This window comes from Chelmon rostratus, chromosome 20 (genome assembly GCF_017976325.1).
Source record: "Chelmon rostratus isolate fCheRos1 chromosome 20, fCheRos1.pri, whole genome shotgun sequence".
Lineage (NCBI taxonomy): Eukaryota > Metazoa > Chordata > Actinopteri > Chaetodontiformes > Chaetodontidae > Chelmon > Chelmon rostratus.
In genome coordinates, this window is record NC_055677.1 from 4,063,024 (window position 1) to 4,082,840 (window position 19,817).

General features: G+C 41.6%; 1 protein-coding gene across 1 annotated transcript in view; it reads left to right on the plus strand.

Moving 5' to 3' along the window:
• Positions 1–19,468, plus strand: part of LOC121623723 (cadherin-12-like) — a 56,951-nt gene extending 37,483 nt beyond the window's left edge. The window contains exons 6-11 of the mRNA XM_041961138.1: positions 770–1,023; positions 5,914–6,050; positions 9,493–9,614; positions 14,164–14,281; positions 15,992–16,243; positions 18,957–19,468. Coding sequence (XP_041817072.1) covers positions 770–1,023; positions 5,914–6,050; positions 9,493–9,614; positions 14,164–14,281; positions 15,992–16,243; positions 18,957–19,468 — 1,395 coding nt within the window. The remainder of the gene's footprint in view (positions 1–769; positions 1,024–5,913; positions 6,051–9,492; positions 9,615–14,163; positions 14,282–15,991; positions 16,244–18,956) is intronic.
• The last annotated feature ends 349 nt before the right edge of the window (positions 19,469–19,817 follow it).

The window sequence follows — 19,817 nt, forward strand, 5'->3', positions numbered from 1 at the left end:
CACATGAGAGGGCAGGAGACAGGCAGAAGTACGAACACGGGTGTCACCGCTGTCGGATGTTTACACCTCAGCAGCAGACACACCGTGGATGCAGATTTCTCTCCTCGCTTTTGACTAATTGACTCTGGGCTGATATGTCAGAGGCTTGAGGAGGTAGAACATGAACCCCTGAGCTGTTGTTTGGAGAACTCTTGTAGAAGGGATGTAGTCCTGCTGAACCCAGTACCTGTAGCTTGACTTATTCACACTGAGGGGGCAAGACATTACCCTGGGCAGGACCCGCTGTGTGTCTCTGATGGAATAGGTACCATTGTGCTGTTGACTGCCATTTAAACAAGAAAAATATGTGTGATCATCACCTGTGATATCATATCTGAGGGTGTTTTCACAAGTGCCTTTTCTCCTTTTGAGGCAGCTGAGAACAATTCTATTTGAGTGTGTTTTGAATGACAACGTGAACATTCAAATCACCTGAATACTGAAATTTGCCGGATAAAAAGAGGCTGATGTTGACATCTGATAGCAGTTACTCATCCTTGAAAATGTTACAATAACAAAAATGAAGTGAGGGCAAGCTTGCTGTCGACACTGATGCTCATGTTCAGTAACTGCACTTCTTCAAGTGCTCTTAGCGCATACAGATGAACACTCGAGAGAAAGTAAATTAAAGCAGGAGCGATGACAGACTTTAGATCATGACACAATTATGTGAAGATAAACTGTAGTTGCAAAGTAAGTTGAACTGTACTCTTTTCTGTTTTTTTTATAGCCGCTGGACTTTGAGACCAAGAAAGCATACACCTTTAAGGTTGATGCCTCCAATGCTCATCTGGATCCACGGTTTCAAAGCTTTGGGGCCTTCAAAGACACAGCAACAGTGAAGATTAACGTTTTGGATGTGGACGAGCCCCCGGTGTTCAATAAGCCCTCCTATGTGATGGATGTGTATGAGGATACACCCGCGGGCACCATCATTGGAGCGGTGACGGCACAGGATTTAGATGCCAGCGGCAGTCCAGTCAGGTAAAATTGAACTCGCCATTATATACTTTACACAAGTTTCAGAGTGTTGTGTTGTACTTTTTTTTTTTTGTCAAAATGAGTTTTTCAAAATGATCTAAGTGGCTGAAAATGGTGGTGTTCAATGTTACTCATTACATATGTTGATTATGTTTCGTGGTGAATCTGTTTATTTTCATTTGTCTTCAGCAAACAGTCCAAATTCCCAATCTTAATGGAACTAAAACTGACTTAAAGTGGCATCAGAGTACTTTTACTATGAACTTTCTCGGATTTTCTATAAAAATTTAAGGTTACTGACCATGAATGAACCGTACTTCCAGATGTGCTTGTAAGTATTCTGATGGAAAGACACATTAAGGTCTAACTTAAAATGAAACTTTGCTGCTCAAATAATAATACTTGATCGTGGTCAGGATAAAGAGAAACAGAAAGAAGCCACAGTTTCAGTTCTGTCCATTGAAACAAGTGTTATCTAAATCATTTTTATATTATTCAGAAAGACTAAATCTTGCTCCAGAATGAGTGGTTACGGGGAATGAAGTAACCCTGGATCCGAACGCACATCTTCATCTTGAGAGGCTTTACTGTTGAACCAAATATCCTTCGTAACTCCCACGAGGATAAAAGAGCTAAAGGGAGAAGTACTGTGATACCGCTGCCAGTAATTGAAGGTTTTAGAAGTCTAATCCATTCATCAATGTCTCCAGGCTCCATTCATCAACGTCATTGTGGCTTTAATCTTCAGAGTATTGTCCGTCTCACTCATCAGTTTGAGGACTAATCAATCGATGTAGGACATTTGACATTGTCATGTAAAGTCCTGGTGACGTGACAGAGAAAACATTAGAACTTTATTAGTGGACCCATGTCTGAACTTGATATCTGCACTGTTAAAATGAGAATGATATCTGAGCGCTAATTTTAATGTGCTGATATTATCTGACTTTAGTTTGATAAATTATTCATTAAGATTATTTACATTTGAAATTAATTTGACTACTGGTTTGTAATTTATGTTCTTTTTCTATCATATTAAATCTACAGTACGATGTCATGAATAAAAATAATATTTTGCCCTGTAATTTATGGTTAAGAGGAACAACTCGCACACTCTTTTGCTGACAGAGGAATCAGCTTTTAAAAAAAGATCTAATTTCAGCTGAAGTCCCTAAAACTACAGCTCTTTAGGCTAAAAGTTAATTAATGCTAGTTCCAGAGGGAATTATTTTGTCAAATCTTGACTGGTCATGCAATTATTATTTCTTATTGCATCACACCTTTTGGATGCACAGTTTCAGAGCACCTGTTTTTATGGGATTCAGTGTGTGTGGCACCTTCTTTAAACCATCTTAAAGGAACATGCATATAAAGGTTATCACTTTTGACTGTGTGAGGGACCACACAGGCAGGTCTATGGAGTCACAGGTGGATTTCCACCAAAAAAATATTTATTTACAAGAAAAAAAGTCAACACATGAAGTTCTGGGCCCATAAAAGAGGTCTGAATGGAACAAAACAGACCAAAGTAACCTAACGAACACAAGGAAAGACCTAACGAGCTGCACACAAAGGGGATTATAAATGCTTCCTGATCAGCCCATTTGTGAGACGAAGGGGATAACAAAAACAAACATTACCAACTAGACTACAAATAAAACAAAACAGGACAACTAGTCTCTCAGCAGGCGCATTTAAATAATTAACCTGATCAAAAACACCAATACGTCAACTTTAATTTGAAGAAATAAAGAAAAACTAAACTAAACATACTATAAAACTGTACTGTGTATTGTATAGCTGTCCTTTTTTAGTGTGTAAGTATGGATGTACATAACAATGTGCACAGTGCCTGTTAGTGTTGCCTGGCAGACTAGTGACGTCTTTGAGAGGAAAATGAAGTGGATGATATTTTGCCAGACTTCTTTTATACAGCTTTCATGGCTGTAATTAAAATGGATCACATTACACAGAGGAAGCTGTCCTCATGCTTTTATTTTTATCCACGTCTGGAATTAGCTGTACTGCAGTAATTAGTTGAAGTTCAGAGTAACTAGTTTTGCACTATGCAACATTTTGGGGCTAGATTATAAAAAAGAGCTGCTGTTCGGACCAGACAACAAGAGTTTGCACATAAAACACTGAAAACACTGTTAGAAACAATAAGCACAATCTAAATTGACCCTGACAGCTGATAAAAAGCAGACAGTAGTACAGTGTATCAGTGTAGCCCTGCAGAAGCAAAGGATGCATATTAATGCAATGTTTCTGTACTCATTTCTGTAATGCTTTGACTTCACTCTGTCTGTTTCTTGCATTGAACTCAAGAATCAATCGTCATCAAACAAACATTCATAGCATGACAAAATCCTAAAGTCTGAAATAATTTTTTAAGGTAGCTTACTGCAGACTGCAGGTCTCTCCTCGGTTATTATCAGGTGGGACATTCAGACATCAGCGCTCCGTTTTACAGTTCTCATATGCTTGACATAACTCTGGTTTCTACTCAAGGCGAGTCATTCCTTCTCTTTCTCAGTCTCTCTGTCTTACTATGCACCTGCTACCACACAAATACACACACACTCATTCTATCATAGCACTTGAGTGGTAGATAACAATAGACTGACATTGGCAAAGACAAAAGAAGTGCCTTCTTAAAAATGTATGAGAACCACTTTGTTAAAATCTATTGCTGTAGCTACTTTTGCTCAGGCACGTTGCTTTGTAGTAATGGTTCTTCTGAGATGTATCGCTGGAGCATAACACAAACGGCAAAAATACCTGTTGCATGCACAGTTGTTTTGTTATGAATATTTTATTCCAGAGACAACAACAAAAAAAAAAACAAAAAAAAACGGACGATGCTGAGATGTGTGCAACAAAAAGCTTATGTCCTCTATTCTGTGGATCTCCACTTTGTCTCCAGCACTTTAAATATTCATCAATACCACAGCTGACATTGTTCATTTGTGTACCTTCATGGTGCAGCCCTGCATTCTTCACTTCAAAACAATAGACCCAATGACCCATCATGCATAGGGAATCATGCTTTTAGACTTTAAACTCAACTGATTCTGCTGTTTAGCAGTGTAGTGCTGAGTTATCTGTAGCTGGAGAAACAAAAGGGCATCATGAATACTGCATTGTTGTTTGATTCTAAAGAGCTTCTGAAAGTCAGAATGAGTTTAAAAGGATGAACTTTTGGCCTCTGTCGAAAATGACAATACGACAGATCACAAGATACTGACTGAGAACTTAGAAAGTGTTTACTGCAGCAAAACCATAAACTGTAAAAATCAATGGGTGCGGAAAATAAACACAAATGTGCCTTCGCTTTTTAAAATTTCCTCACGCATTGTGTGTAATGTCCCCTGGACTGAGTTAACATTACTGCAGTTCAAAGTCAGAGATAACGCTGTAATTAATTTTTAGATCCACAGTTCTCAGCACCGAGTAGACTCTTTAGATGTGTGATTTCTTTCTCACATCTGTTGATGAGCTCTATTCTCCTGAATGATAGCTCAGAGATTGAACCAATTACAAGTAAAACATGTTTGATGTTTTCTGTCTCCAATAAATGCAAAAATAATTTGTAATTTCTGAGACATTTTTGCATTTATCTTGTCAGATTGTGCTTGTCGGGGTTTGTTGTGTTGGTCCAGGGAATTTCAATGCATTTTGTTTGGAATACTTGGGATGAGGCAGTCTCTGTAAGCACTGGGCCACACTCACAGTGCAACACATGCTGCAGCAGCAGCTTGACTCAAATGATACCCCCCCCAAAAAAAAACACTTTTTGCCCTGAGGAAAAATTGCAAAGCGTTGATCTTTTGAACTCTTGATGGGAGTTTGGCTGTAATATTTATCAAAGAGACTCACACTAAACTATTTTGACACGATCATGTTCACTTCAAGGCTTCGCGCAACATAGAGTTAGAGAAAGGACGTGGGCAAATCAAAATTGAAACAGAAAATCTGATGGAAGCTTGTATTAAAAAAAAATCTGCCGAAGTGGTTTTGTTATCATTCTCATTACAGTAAAAGACTTTGGGGGTTTGAATTCACGCCAGGCCTCTTTCTCTTAATGAGTGAGTCAAGTCCAGTTTGAGGCTGTACAGTGTAAAAAAAAACAAGCATGATAAATATTAATGAGAAATACCCTTTTAAGATCAAATAGCTTGCTACGAGAAAGAAAAAAATGCCAGAATGGTGGCCTGGAGAGGCTCATTCATATGGAGGGTTCAAGCTCAAGCCCATGAGAAATTCACCATCTGTCCTGTGTAAGTGCCTGTGAGCAAGGCACTGAACCAACAACCTCTGACCTCCTTGTGAAGGGGAACAGAAGACAGCAACATGTTTTCTCCTGTGGGAACTCCACTGACGATCTCCAAATTATTAATGAAAAAATAGCCTTTTAAGATCAAATAGCATGGCATGATGAATGGCGCTGTCAGTGGCATGTGGTTTGGTTTCAGATCTCTTTTGTATTTCGTAGTTTGCATTCAGAGCGACTTGGGCAAGACCAGAGATGTATTTCTCAGAGAGGACGCCGTACCCTCTGTTCTCAGACACCAAACCAACATTTTATGCCTTTGTAGTCCATCGGCCGTGAGAGATTGATACGGTTTCAACAGTGCCTAAAATTCATTTATGCCCCCAAGAAAACCGTTTGCTCAGCATGGCCAGAGTACATGTGCCCCATTACTAGATTGGAAAGTATATGCGACCCTCAGCACATTTTCTGGAAATGACCATTCAGAATGAGTAATGAAGGCTACGCCAACATTATATTACACCTAACTCATATACATGAGCCCAGAGGGAAAATCACTGGGGTTTAATTCTCTGCTTTATGTTGGAAATGGATGCCATTAAACAAACATTTTCTTTCAGGTATTCCATTGACTGGAAGAGTGACTTGGACAGCTACTTTGACATTGATCCGGTGGAGGGAACGATTTCCACGAACGAACTCCTTGACAGAGAGAGCATCGCGCAGCACAATATCTCCATCGTGGCGACCAAACTTAGTAAGTATGACAACAAGATCGATTGTGATTCATGCAGGTGGCGTTGTCCTTCCCCCGCCATAATCTGTGTGAAGGATTTAACGCGCTTTTACTCAAGTCAATACTCAATCCCATTTTGCTGGAAAGGTTTATAGGTGACTATAAAGCATGATGGCTCTCCCAGCGGGATGTATCTTCAGGACATTGTCTCCTCTAGCATACTCACTTCAACTCTGTTTTCATTTTTAACGGTCTTTTTTTAACACGTTTGATGACATTGGCATTGGAAGGGAGCTTTTCTTGCCAGAGTCAACTTTTACTTACGCCACAGTAAAATGTGAACCTTCTAGAGTTTAACAGCAGGCAGATGCAGCCGCATCACAACATGTTGTGAGCTAAAGAAAGTAAAGTAATGTGGAGCTGTGGCTTTAAGAAATGTCATCAAGCTAATTATGTTTTTATGAAGGAAGTGGAGCAAATTTCCGGATAAATAAGCAAATCCATCGTCATCAAGTCATCAAATCTGCTAAGAACCGTCAAAGTCATTATCCCAGAGGCAGGCTGGTGCTCAATCAAAATTACCCACGCTGTATATTCATTAGGACAGACTGTGAAATATGGGCTGTTAAAACTTGAGTCATTGTCGCCTTGGAAACTGATATTACTCACATCCCCTCAAGGTCATGGCAGTGACATGCTAATTCTCTTTTCAATGTGTGAGTGCGTGTTTCTTTGTGTGGCTTTTGTGCGTAAGTGTCATGGAACTGGAGGCTGAGGTAGGCTGAAAGGATATCGGGTGGTGGGAGGAGGGAGTAGGAGGAAGATGGGAGTTTAACAAGGGCGTTACATGTTCGGTCTACGAGACGCAGGAATCAAGCTGTACTTCTGCACATCTTGCCCTCGCCCATCTGCCTTCCACTCCTTTCTTATCAGCTTCTGATCCAGCCCTCTGTCCTCTCTGGTTCCCCTGTCAGAGCACCGATGTTCCTCTGGCGTCTATTTTCACCACGAGAAAAAAGACAAAAAAAAAAAAACCCACATCCACAGCCAATGTTAAAATAATACTGGTTGCACTGGTGCAGCAGGGATAGGGATAAACCCAGCACCCCAGAGTTTGTGTCCCAACTTGTGAGTTCAAATGTGTTTTTGACCTTGAGTGAGATTTGGCAGAACTTTGTGTTCTGGGTATTGAATGGCTGTTATGGCTCCTCCGTGATGCATTCTATTATCTTCATTGGGATGTTGTCTGTCTGTTATTCGGGTTTTAAACCATGAAGAACAGCGATAAATACTGAAGCGCGATACCTCCAGTGCAAGTAGAAATGATGCGCTGAATGAGTCGAGGTCGTGCACACAGGAAGATGTCCTGACTTTTCTATAGTCTCAGTTGACACTGCCAAGCAGCTTTCAATAAACAGTGATCTTTTTGCAGGGTTCTGTATTTGACCCATTTTTTGCATTGCTGTGTGTCCTTGCTGCTGACGCTTTCAAACTTCTTTCCACGTACACCTTTTATTCCCCATTACAAAGACTCCAACTATATGAGTCGTTGGATGACATTTTCCTTGAATAAAGGTACCTTTACTCTGTAATGATTAGCACAACACCTGAGATGGAGACTTTTCACTTCACAAAGCCTTGGAGATTTGTCCGGTCATTGCTAGACACCGCAGTCATGCAGCAAAATGAGAGCAGTGTCTGCTGCTCTCCTGAGACACAGCACACAGCAGAAGGCGTGCTAAATAAGAGCCGGGGCTAGATTAGCAGTTTGCTATTTGGCATTTAAGCCCAGTGGCAATTTTAGGGAGTCAAAGAGAGGGGGAGATGTATTAAATGCAATAATAACCTTGGCAAGAGGCAATGAGGAAGCACACTTTCTATCTATTTACAGCAATTCAGTGTAGTTCCACACCAACATGGAGTTTTCAGTTGTGGGTTTTTCTCACTTTTCCTTTCCGCAGTTACACTTTTAACAGATGACTCGCCACATGGAGTGTTTCTATCCGTTTTGTGGCACATTTTATAGATTTGTGGTTGATTGCTTGCAAAGATAGAGTTTTTTTTTTATTAAAATGAGCTTAATTAAAAAAGTAATATCCAGCAGAAAAGCAGTATAAAGCAGGCAGCTTTATGGCTGACCAACCAAGCATTCTGTAGCACGACAGGATTCTGTTTCAATAAAATAAATAGAGCATTTGTTATTGGGCTGAAATGCTGACACTAGTCAGATTTGAAAATAAGCACTATACCATTGCTCCATCTAGTGGGCTATAAGATATATCACTGATGACATGCTGAGAGTCAGTCAACAGTTATTTAGATTAGTTTTTGAGATGAGATGAGGCGCACTGTGAATGATAAACTCTTGCATCCAGAAGCCTGGGACTTCAAAGACAAATTTTCATTGATCTGGAAGATTTGAAGTTGTGCAAACTTTTTGGAGGCCAAAGAATTGAGGACCTCGATGACCGAAAAGATCAGTATTTTTGCTGGGTGCGCATCAATGTTAGTAGTTCAGTCAGTGCAAAGCAGCAAATCCCATTCTTGGTGTCATTTTTACCTCAGTGGGAAGATTGCTTTTTCCGTCAAGGTCGGAGACAGGTTACTAACTGAGCTGTGGCTGCGTCTCCAATCCCCTTGAGACGACTCTACAGATCCCCCCTGCATTCTTCTGAACCACCCACCTACACACAAACCTACGCACCTACGCGCCCCTGCACTGGCACTCACACAAACAAGCACACACTAAGCCCCCCACTGCAGAGCAAAGCCTATTCCCACATCAAATCCATAAAGTTTACCTTACTTGGGCTTTCACACAAAAAGAACATTTCCCCGTTGTGGCCCTGCAGTGAGGAAACATTGTAACAAACAAGCCTGTATTCAAGTTAGTCCCAAGGGGGCTTTCAAACCATAATTAATATGGGCCGCACATCTTATGGCTAAAACCCATAACAGAACCCGAGGAAAAACAAGCCTGCAAAGAAAATATTCTCTCTATAGGGCCATATTCTATAGAGCATGAGACATGCTTTATTTGCATGGGAAGCTTTTACTGTGTGTTTTTATTTAATTCTCCTTTTGATCATCAATCAAAATCGTCATAAAAAGCAGCGGACGGATTCAATTCATGCCTCAACATGTTCCAGACACATGAATGGTTTTCTAGCAGACTCATTTAACCAGAGTGACCGACAGTGGGCGAGCAGATAGGCGGTTTAGCATCTGCTCAAGGACGCTCTGACTGGACAGCCTCTATAACCACTTGGCCGTCCTACAGCAGCAGTGATAAACCTTTATGCTTCAGCTCATCGTGTGATGGCAATACTGAGGATAGCCACATGATGTCAGTGCTGTGAAAACATAAAAAACCCATGTTGTTTTTTCTGTATTCATGTAACACTATCCAGTCCTGAGTGCACATTTGTGCTTTACGTATTCTGTGTTGTGTTTCCTTCTCCAGATAGTCCAGTTCTGACCAGTCGGGTGGCCGTCACTGTCCACGTGTTGGACATTAACGAGTTCCCACCTGAGCTCGCCAGTCCTTATGAGACCTTTGTGTGTGAAAATGCCAAAGTGGGACAGGTACGTTCACATTTGCTCTGTGCCCTGCCTTTTTCTGTGCACATGTCATTCACTCAAAGCAATGAAGGCATCACATTTTCTAGTGTTAAGACGTGTTGACCTTACAGAGAGTTGACAGCTGTTGATTGAAGCTGACATGGCATCAAGGTTGTTATTGAAAACTACCAAAAGGTGTTCAGTTGAATCTGAAAGGTGTGGATTTCTATAAGTGCCTGCAAAGAGTCACTCTTTATACTTCAGCATGAATAAACAGTGATTTTGTGCCATGTGGAGATACAATTTAGTGATATTTCTGCTTTTTGGAGCTCCATGTTGCTGTGGTAAATTCACACACTTAGTTCTCACATTGATGCCTCACAGAGGGTTCGTTTCCAGTATCTTACTCAAGGTCGCTTGAATAAAACCTCTTATTTTAAGAGAGTTTGCAGAGAACCCTTCAGCACAGTATATGAATCTAAATCTTGAACTGATTGTGTCATAGAGTTCGATTCAGCAGGAGAAGCAATCATAAAGCACAGCAGTGCTTTGCATATCAGCAACCCAGAGTACATTTCAGCTGATATATTAGAGATGCAGTGGAGAATTTGCCTGTGCGCATTGTAAACCACCTGTGCCTGTAAATTAGCCCATTAACTAGCATCTATATGCAGTTAGCGTTCTGAGGGAACAGCTTCTTTGGCAGTCTATCAAATTGCTGTAGACTCCTCATCACATTGAGGATGGTTTGCCGGTCCTCAGGCCTGTTGCAATCAAAACAACGGCTGTGCCCTGCATTTCAAGGCATCACTGTCTTCCGAACATGAAGTTGGCTGTGATTTTTGCCATGTTTTCAGCCTTCAAGATCGAGTTGAGACACTCAGAAAAGTGGCCCTGACAACCTTTTCTTTCAATCATCTGCTTACTTTGGTGGGATCCTGCATGAATGCACAATTTTCTGCCAAAGACTAAATTGTTTCACTTGTGAAATCTCACTTTTTTCTGTCTGTGCTCTGAAGGGCTGTTTGATGTCATGTACGTAAATCCTACCAATCAGGATTTCGCCAAAATTTGATCAAAGTTGTGTGTTTTGTGCTTATGCCACAAGGGCACTGTCAATCAAATCTGCTCAAACCACATCCACACAGTACTGATGAGCAGAGTAGCTGATTTTTTTCTCTCTTTTTTTGAGTTTTACTCTCATTTTTGTGTGAGTTGCTGAGTTCTGGAGATATCAGCTGTAGAGATGCATCCAAAAGAACTATTTTCTTTCTACTGAACTACAACTGCCAATCGTATCACTGTCACTATCTTTGCACTCACTTGCACAACTTCTGCCCAGTAACCATCACCATTCAGCTTTTCAGTACTTTGACAAGACTGTGACAAATGAAACCACCGAGGTCCAAATCTTGCTCTACCTAGAAATCAAACAGCAGTTGGTTCTTGGGATAAAATCAAACGTTTTGGACCAGGTACAGATAAATGCATATTATAAAGTTCTTAGAAAAGTACAAAAAAGTAGACCAGGAAAAGTCAAAGTCAAAAAAGGTAAACTAAATCCTCATATTCAGATCAGCTGCAATCATCATGCAATGTGTGCCTTGTTTTTATCATCTCTCAGTTTATCCTCTTCCTCAGTTCCATACTTTAATCTCCTGCTTTTAATCCAACTACACCAAAGCGTGTAATAGACCTGCCAGTTCACTGTGTCAGTGTCACGCTGTGCCTCCCCTAGGTGTGAAAAGAACACATTCTCATTACGAGGTCAACTTAGCAATAATAAATATGAAATGTCTAGTAAGACTTCCAGTTTTACGCTCAGTGAGAAACATTTTTGGTGATGGCTGCTGTTTGGTTAGGTTAAGGAAAAGATCATTGACTCATCACTGACTGGCAGTTTCACACAGGATAAAGGTCCTGTGTGACACACTACCCCGACCTCCACCCATAAGCAGACTTTGTTGCTCCTTATACTATGTTTGCCCTTTGCTCCCATCATTATCGCCCCCTGCTGGTAGGGTGAGGTAAAATGTGACACTAACATGCTATCCTCTTGCGGATTGGCATGTTATTCACACACTTTGGCCTGAGACTGGGCTGTTTCATCTCCTCCTCCCCCTCCTCTTCTTCTCCTCACTCCTCCCCTCCAGAGCAGAATATACACTTTCCTCCAGTTTTTCCCAAGCATGATTCCACCAGGTGTTGCACACAGCTGGTGGATGATAAAGAATCACAGATCCTCTCTTGTAAAATCCATCACACTTCTCTCTCCTGATGATTATGCACTCACACTGCTGCAAAACATGCACACTGCTTGTTTTGGAGTGTCTCATGCTGTGGCACAGCATCCCATTGAGAATAATCTGTAACCAGGATGTAGCCAAGCAAGAGAAGCAACTGGCTATTTTCATGTAAATGTGTGGGAAGAGCAGGAGGAGAGCGGCCTAAGACCTTAAACTGAGATTTGCAAATAAAAATGGTCAGGACTGTGGCAAAGTAATATAGTAGAATATTTCCTCATTTTATTATTTACTGTAATCAGAGTCCTGACTGGTGAACTGGTGAAGTGTGAAATGAGAAAAAGCAACCACAAAGGAATCATAAAACAAGCATATTTACTGTGGAGTTGTATAGATATACTTAGGGCAGCCAGTGCTATAATGTGTTCTTTGCTCTTTAATGTATTTCCTTTTCTTTTTATAATGGTATCCTACAGTCTCAGTGTGTTATGCTGGAGCAATTACATTTACAGCATTTAGCTGCCACTCTTATCTGCTTATCTCACAATGCAGCTGATTGTAAGAACAGAACACACTTAAACCCATTTAACATATACTATAGTGCCCAGTAATAAACAGTTACAGCTGCCACAGATCCACTTATGACTAAGAAGTGGTGGGAGGCACTCTTGAGTGCAAAAATATACCAATTTTTGATATGATAAATTATAATGCATGATAATAATAATCATAATAATATAATAACATTTTATTTTTTATAGGACCTTTCATTTCAATTCTGTATTTAGAAAATAAAACAATATGTATACAGTCGGTATTTCTGTGATGTGGTATTGCTTCCTGTCTCTAAAAACAACATTTAAAGAATCATTAGAGAGATCATGCTACATAGAAGCATCACTAAGATGCTTTTAGAAATTGACAATAAATACGCAAACAAAACTTTATTATATTGTGCACGTTTTATAGAGAGATTTTCTGTAGCTGCAGGAAGGAAACATGACACCGCAGCTTTATGGTATGTGATTTCACTGCTCTTCCACTGGGACAAACATAAAATTTTAAGACATGGAAAGCTTTGACGGACCGAAGCCATCATTTCTGCTATCGCTGGTTTACTGAAAAAAAGAAAAAGATCGATGGATTAAACGCAATTAAAAGTCATTGTAAGTTGAAGCTTCAAATTTATTCATCACTTAGCTAATTTGTTCACTGGAAATCAATAGTGTGGGGTGTGCAGCTGCTGTGGGGAACACAACAGAGCTCTCATCGCACCTGGTGTCAGGTTTACTTCCCTGGAGGGAATTTTATTCAAATACCGAGACAGGAATGAGCTCCCCACTCTGTGAGAGCAACATAGTCGGGGTGATGTAACAGGGCAGCAGGGTTGATTAGTGGTTCCTGCATCTGGGGGATTCAGGCCTGAGGTATCAGGTCTGCAGCAGGTCAAGCCCAGTGGGCGGGGAAGAGCAGACTGGTAGTACAGCTGGGCTGGCAGGACAGCCGGTTTCAGACAAAAAGCTCTGCGACGTCTGGGGAAAAGAAGAAAGTATAAAGCCGTCAGCAGTCTGGTACAGAGGCGGCTGAATCAGCAGTCTGTGTTAAGCAGGGAGGAAACACAGAAAAGTTAGCGGCTGGCGAGGTGTTGTTCAGTAAACACATTTCACATATACAGTCTTGCAGAAAGTTGAAGTGCTGCAGTGGGTGTTGGACTGATCAAACTGTGTCTTTTTCTTGCTGTTTGTTGTTTTGGGAATATAATTGGAGTTGGCCCCGCGTTCCTTGACGATGTACTGTAATATAAGTACAATATGAAACAACAGTTTTCTCTTCATGACCCTTGAACAAGCTCCAGCAGCTTTGAATGAACTTAATCCATCACACTGTGTGTTGAGGTGATCTGGAAATTTCAACAAGTTATCAATCAAGTGCTCAGTGACTGTATCCAAAACTACAGAGAGAACAATTCACTGCCTTGTTGCAGCACTGACAGATCTGACATGCAGTCAGCGCAGGACTCTGTTCAGCGTTGAATAATTCCACATTTTCTGCCAGAACAGTTTGACCTGTAGGAGTTTCATTTCCCAATAAAGAGAAGGATTTGACATTGAAAAAAAACACACACAAAAAAACCCTTCCATCTGTGCAAATCCACACGGCCAGTATGTAGATGAAAGTCTGCAACCAGTGTATGTACCCCATACAGGAACAGCAGCACTAGAAAAGTAAAACTTGAATGAAAACATAAAGTTTAACATGAACCAAGTAAATGCCAGTTGAAACCTGTGTGCACTAAGAGTGCCTTCCTTTTTTATTTTCACTCTCAACAGGTGATTCAAACATTCAGTGCAAGAGACCAGGATCTACCAGCTGCTGGACAACAGTTCTCCTTCAAATCACCAAAGGAAGACGTGAAAAACAAGAATTTCACCATCCGGGACTTTGGAAGTAAGTGTTCTTGTATTTCAGCAACACCTCTGAAACCACAACAGTCAGACACGGCTGATTTATTTCTGACAAAGTGCCCTGAGGAGGAGGCACACTAGTCACGCTGTCACAGTTTATGCATCATCATCTTCTAAACTGCGGAAACCACATTGAAAAGTGGTTCTTTACACCTGACAATTGACTACAGTACAAGAATATAAGAAAGAAATGGCGCCTTCAATCAATTCCAGTTTCATAGAAAGAAAGCTGTTTGTTAATTGATCACTTTTTATGACAGAAAATAACTAGTTTGTGAGATTACACACACATTAAAATGTTTGTACATGGTATTGAAGGTGGCCTTGATAGTGATGTAGTATAAGAATGAGAACACTTGAAATTGGGTGCAAATAATTCAAGAAATTGGATCATTATGAATTAAGTCTTAATAGATACCAATCTCTACCACCTCTCAATTTCAATTATTAGCTACAGTAGTTGAAAAGTTTCTTGCTCAAAGCTTATAAGAGTGGTGCGTCTCAATGCTAAAAATAGCTTAAGCACATGCAGTCAGACGTTGTCTTATGATAAGGGCATATATGACACTGCAGCCGAGCCCTTTGAAGTCTAACCAGAAAGACGGGTAACGAAAAGTGGGACATGGCAGGATGAGTCCAGGGAAACGAATGCATTCTCCATCCTTGACAAGCCCAGGTCTGAACCTCTGATCCAGTTTTACCTTTTGGACACACTGTCTTGCAGTTTCCTGGCTGCCAGAGGCCCCGCGAGCACACTCTCCAGATACAGAGTGAGATCTGATAGGCAGGGACAGAAAATACAAACACCACGGGCACCGCGGACAGGTTCAGCAAGAGAGAGAGAGGGGGGGAGCGAAAACAAAATCACAGTTGTGCACAACATGCAAGGTGTGCTAAAATGCCTGACCTCCTGTCAAGAAAAAGTGCCAGGCTTCGTCAGTGGAACAAACCCGGTTTGACAGGGGTCAGACAGTCCAGCTGTAGCAGACAGAACCAGGCAGGTCCAACCTGACACATTCCCTCTCCCTCCTATACATTGTCGACCTCTATTCCACTCGCCACTCTCACACCTCCGGCTGTCTTCCCAAGTTGTTCCCTTTGCGTGTTTTCATTTGTTTTTCATCCATTATCTCTCATTGCTAATCTGCTGTTTCTCTGAAGTGACGCCGCCTGCACAACGAGATAACGAAATAACAACAGATCCCAATAGTTCTGGCAGTGCAGGTAGATGGAAAACGCTTCGCAGTGTTTCAGGGAACGATGTACTGGGTATCAGCTTCTAAAGTAAGTGGTGTAAAATGGTGAGAGCTTTGATAAGACAACTCTTTGATACATTGCGGTTTCTCATCACATTCAGAAAGGATTTCATATCAAGCATAAAGAGTTATCAGACACTGAAAAGTTTCATCTTTCTTCTCATACTCGGACCTCCGGACTTGTAATGGAGCTCGGCGGACTGTCTGATTGATGTGAGGTTATGCTAGGTGGAATATTTTCTTTTGCTTTGGTCAGAACACTGTCGAGCCTGTACAGATCAAGGAAAAGGCACTTGCTGCACTACTTCAGGCCTTTCCATACATATTTGGAAGCTTCTTTTAATCTAAGCCCACGTACTCTTTCAACAAAATCGACTGTTTTGAAGATTTCTTTTTGGTGGCTGATTGCAAAATTTCTCCTTCCCCCTTTCTTCTAGACAACACAGCTGGAATTGTGACAAAGCGGAGTGGCTTCAGACGGCGTCTGCAGGAGATTTACTTCCTTCCTGTGGTGATTGAAGATAATGGCTACCCACCCAAGAGCAGCACCGGCACCCTGACCATCCGTGTATGCGGTTGCGAATCAGATGGCTCCCTGCTAACTTGCAGTGCAGAAGCCATCTTTCTCCCTGTGGGTCTCAGCACAGGAGCTCTGATCGCCATCCTTCTTTGTATCGTCATCCTGTTAGGTGAGACCCGTTGTCATCTGGCTTGTAAACAGTCTTCATTTCAGCACGGTGTCATCGATAATCAGGGGGAAATGGATTGCTGTATGTATTGCCGTAGTGCCCCGATCTCTCAGCACAGAGGAAAGCTCACACTTTGGCAGCTCCCACTGTGTAAGAAAGATAGTTATTATCATTATTTATCTCAGTAAGGTGTGTGCTCTGCTGACCTAAATTGATTCAAGTGTGTTGTCGCTATCTGTGGAGGATACAATTGTTTAAACCATTGTAAGTAATTTGTGCTTTCTTTCACGTCTGAGAGAATATTTGCTTCAGTGACCGTCTGAGGTGTCTGTACCTTAATCCCAACTTTACTTTGTCCAAACCAGCAAATCTGCAGTGAGTCATTAAGATTCAGATTGACAGCTCAGGTGTAGTTTACCTTTAAAATCTTCCCTGGTGCAGTTTTAAATACCACTGGCTTCTGATGTCAATGTCAGAGATTATTGTAAGACACTGAGCTTGACACCTAAAACACAAATGTGCATCTGAACGGCCAGACAGCGCCTGACTCCAAACTTGCTGGGCTGACCATCAGACCTAGTCTGGCGTCGCTCCAGGAGCATCCGCAGTTAATTATAGAGCCCATATGAATTTGGCCATTCAATGAGACGTTTAAGATTGGAGGGAGGGACGCTTAGCTCTATAAACTAAATCCAATCTTGCTGCCCTGTGGCTGCTTCCCAGGCTACAGCTTTTACATTTCACACAAGGTCATTGCTGTAAAACTCCTCCTTAATTCTCTGCTATTAATGTCCAAACTCATCTACATATCAGGGAGGAAGTAAATGTAGGTTTATGGCATCATTTTCTGAATTATGAATATGGGATGGTCGGTTGTTAAAGAAGTTCCTATCATGCAGTGTAAGTCAAGGTAGCCATGACCTTTTGAATTAGCTGTATTTACATTCCTCTATATCTGTTTAATATGTGATCCAACGAGGAATCCGCTGTTAAATTCCTGCTATGCCTCATCATAAATCCTTTTTCATTACCTTCCTGAATGTATTCATGTGAAATATCAGCTTGGGCTTCATTGTTTCATAAAAGCACAGTCGATTGTCGTGGTGTGTGCTGTAGAGCTGTGTTCACATCCTCTGAGAAGAATGTCTTCAAAGCTCCAAGTCGGCTTCCCCCCCCAAGGCTGAGGCTGACGCCAAACTATCATTGCTGTCCCTGAGAAGGAAAGCTGCAGAGAGAATCAGAACTCACACTGAGAACATTTCCATAGAGCCACTTAGTTCCTGTGCTGGATTTGTCAGGATGACCCAGTTGTCCCGTGAGGACGAATGATGGAGTAAATTAAACAGGCCGGCACAGAGACTTTCATCTGCATTGCTGTTTCTTATAAACCGATGTGGATTGGCTGCGCTCGGTGACAGGCTGTGTTCAACCGGTGCATCCTATAATAGCAGACTGTTGTTGAATTCTGCGTAGGTGCCACTGGGGGGAGCTGGCACACTACACACAGGCAGATAAAAATCGCTTGGGAGTGAGGGGAGGCAAAGAGGAAGTGAGATATAACAAGGATGAAAGGAAGAGACCTACTTTTTTCAGTCAGAATGTATTTACTGGACTCTTTCATGTGAATGAGTTCAGTTTTACCCCGGCCGCTGCCCTTCCTCCTATATATGCAACCGTATTTTGAAAACCCAGAGGAAGAAAACATTTTACTGCATTTTTCACTGGGGAGGCGGAGAGAGGGACACACTGCACTGACAGGAGAAAGGAAGAGAGGGAAATTTATTGGAACATTATGTGTTGAAAATCACACCGCAGTACTACGAGTAGTCTATGAGGTGCAGAACCTCAAGCAACCTCTGAAGGGTTGCTTGCCAGAACACTAAACCGCTGCTTTTGGTACATTCTAAGCATGACAATTTGACCTTAGAGTGCTATACAGCTTTATAAGTATGCTATGCACATATGATTTGCTTTGAGGCACAAGAGCAATTCCCAGCAGGCATTTATTTGCATAATATGACCAGACACTTAGGTTGAAAGTGGGCCATATTTGGATGAAAACTGTCTTTTAAATGAGCAGGTTAACTCCTAACCACAGTTTCAATGGGATTTTATTTATTGCATCTCAGTGTAAAGGAGGTTTGAACTGCATCATTTAAATGCTGCTGAAGCTTACATTACATATAAATCAGATGCATGCTAGTGGCTCTGTGAGGCTGTACTTAGCCACAGTGGTGCTTTGAGCTAATGTCAACATTAGCATGCAAACATGCTGACAACTACAACGTTAACATGCAATTCTTTTTTTTTTTTTTGCTATCTTAGTTGTAGTTAGTGCCATCTTATCAGTTTAAGCATGCTAATGTTTGCTAATTAGCTCTAAATTAGTACAGATGCTGCAGGGAATGTCATTAGTTTTGCAGATATAGGCCCATAAACCAAAGTGTTTTTTGATCTGCTAGAGGTGTTAAGTGAAAGGTCGGGGGGGGGGGGTCACCAAAGTTATTACAGTTAAAGCTAACTTGACATGTAAAATCTAAAAGAGAACCAAATGCAGCCCGGATTTAACCCTAAATACCTCAACATCTTTTGACATAAAAACCCGGTTGCTAGGGTATTGTGATATATTCTAACAGGCAATGTGTTTAAGCCTCAGTGATATGAGTGTGCCAGCAGGTGTCTAACATGCAGTTCTCTTGTTCTGTTCCCCCAGTTATAGTGGTTCTCTATGTGGGCTTGAGACGGCAGAAGAAAAAGGAAACCCTCATGTCATCAAAAGAGGACATCCGGGATAATGTGATCCACTATGATGATGAAGGAGGCGGGGAGGAGGACACGCACGCATTTGACATGGGGACGCTTCGCAATCCCAAGGTTGTCAAAGAGAACCTGTACCGCAGGGACGTCAAACCTGAGATGAAGAGAGGTCCCAGGCCGGCTGTCTCTCAGGACAGCGCCGACATCAGAGATTTCATCAACCAGCGTCTGAAAGAGCACGACGTGGACAACTCAGCGCCGCCCTACGACTCCCTGGCGACGTACGCTTACGAGGGCAACGGCTCCGTGGCCGAGTCGCTCAGCTCCATCGACTCGCTCGCCATAGACCTTGAGGAGGACTATGATTACCTCAATGAGTGGGGGCCCCGCTTTAAGACACTGGCAGGGATATTTGGGGAGCAGTCAGAAACTCAGTCGGACTCAACCACCACGGAGAACACACATTGATGTTATTCACAGACTCATAAAGCACTTATGTAACAACGTTCTTTTGGTTGGCAACACACAATGTTTAACCATTGTTTTCTTTCCATGTTATCTTCTTTTTCCAGCTCACCGTTTTCTAATTCACGTGGTACTTTTTACCGTGCTCGGTCCCAAAATTGTAAAAAAAAAAAAAAAAAAAAGCAAGGGAAGATATGGTAACATGATTAGATGAGCAAAGCAGCCATTCAATTACCTTTCAATTGAATGTTGTTTCTTGTCTTACATTTTGTTTCCTCTTGGGGAATACGCATACACATGGAAATGTTGTCATTTCCTAGAACATCCTTAAAAGTGCCTCAATATAATTGTT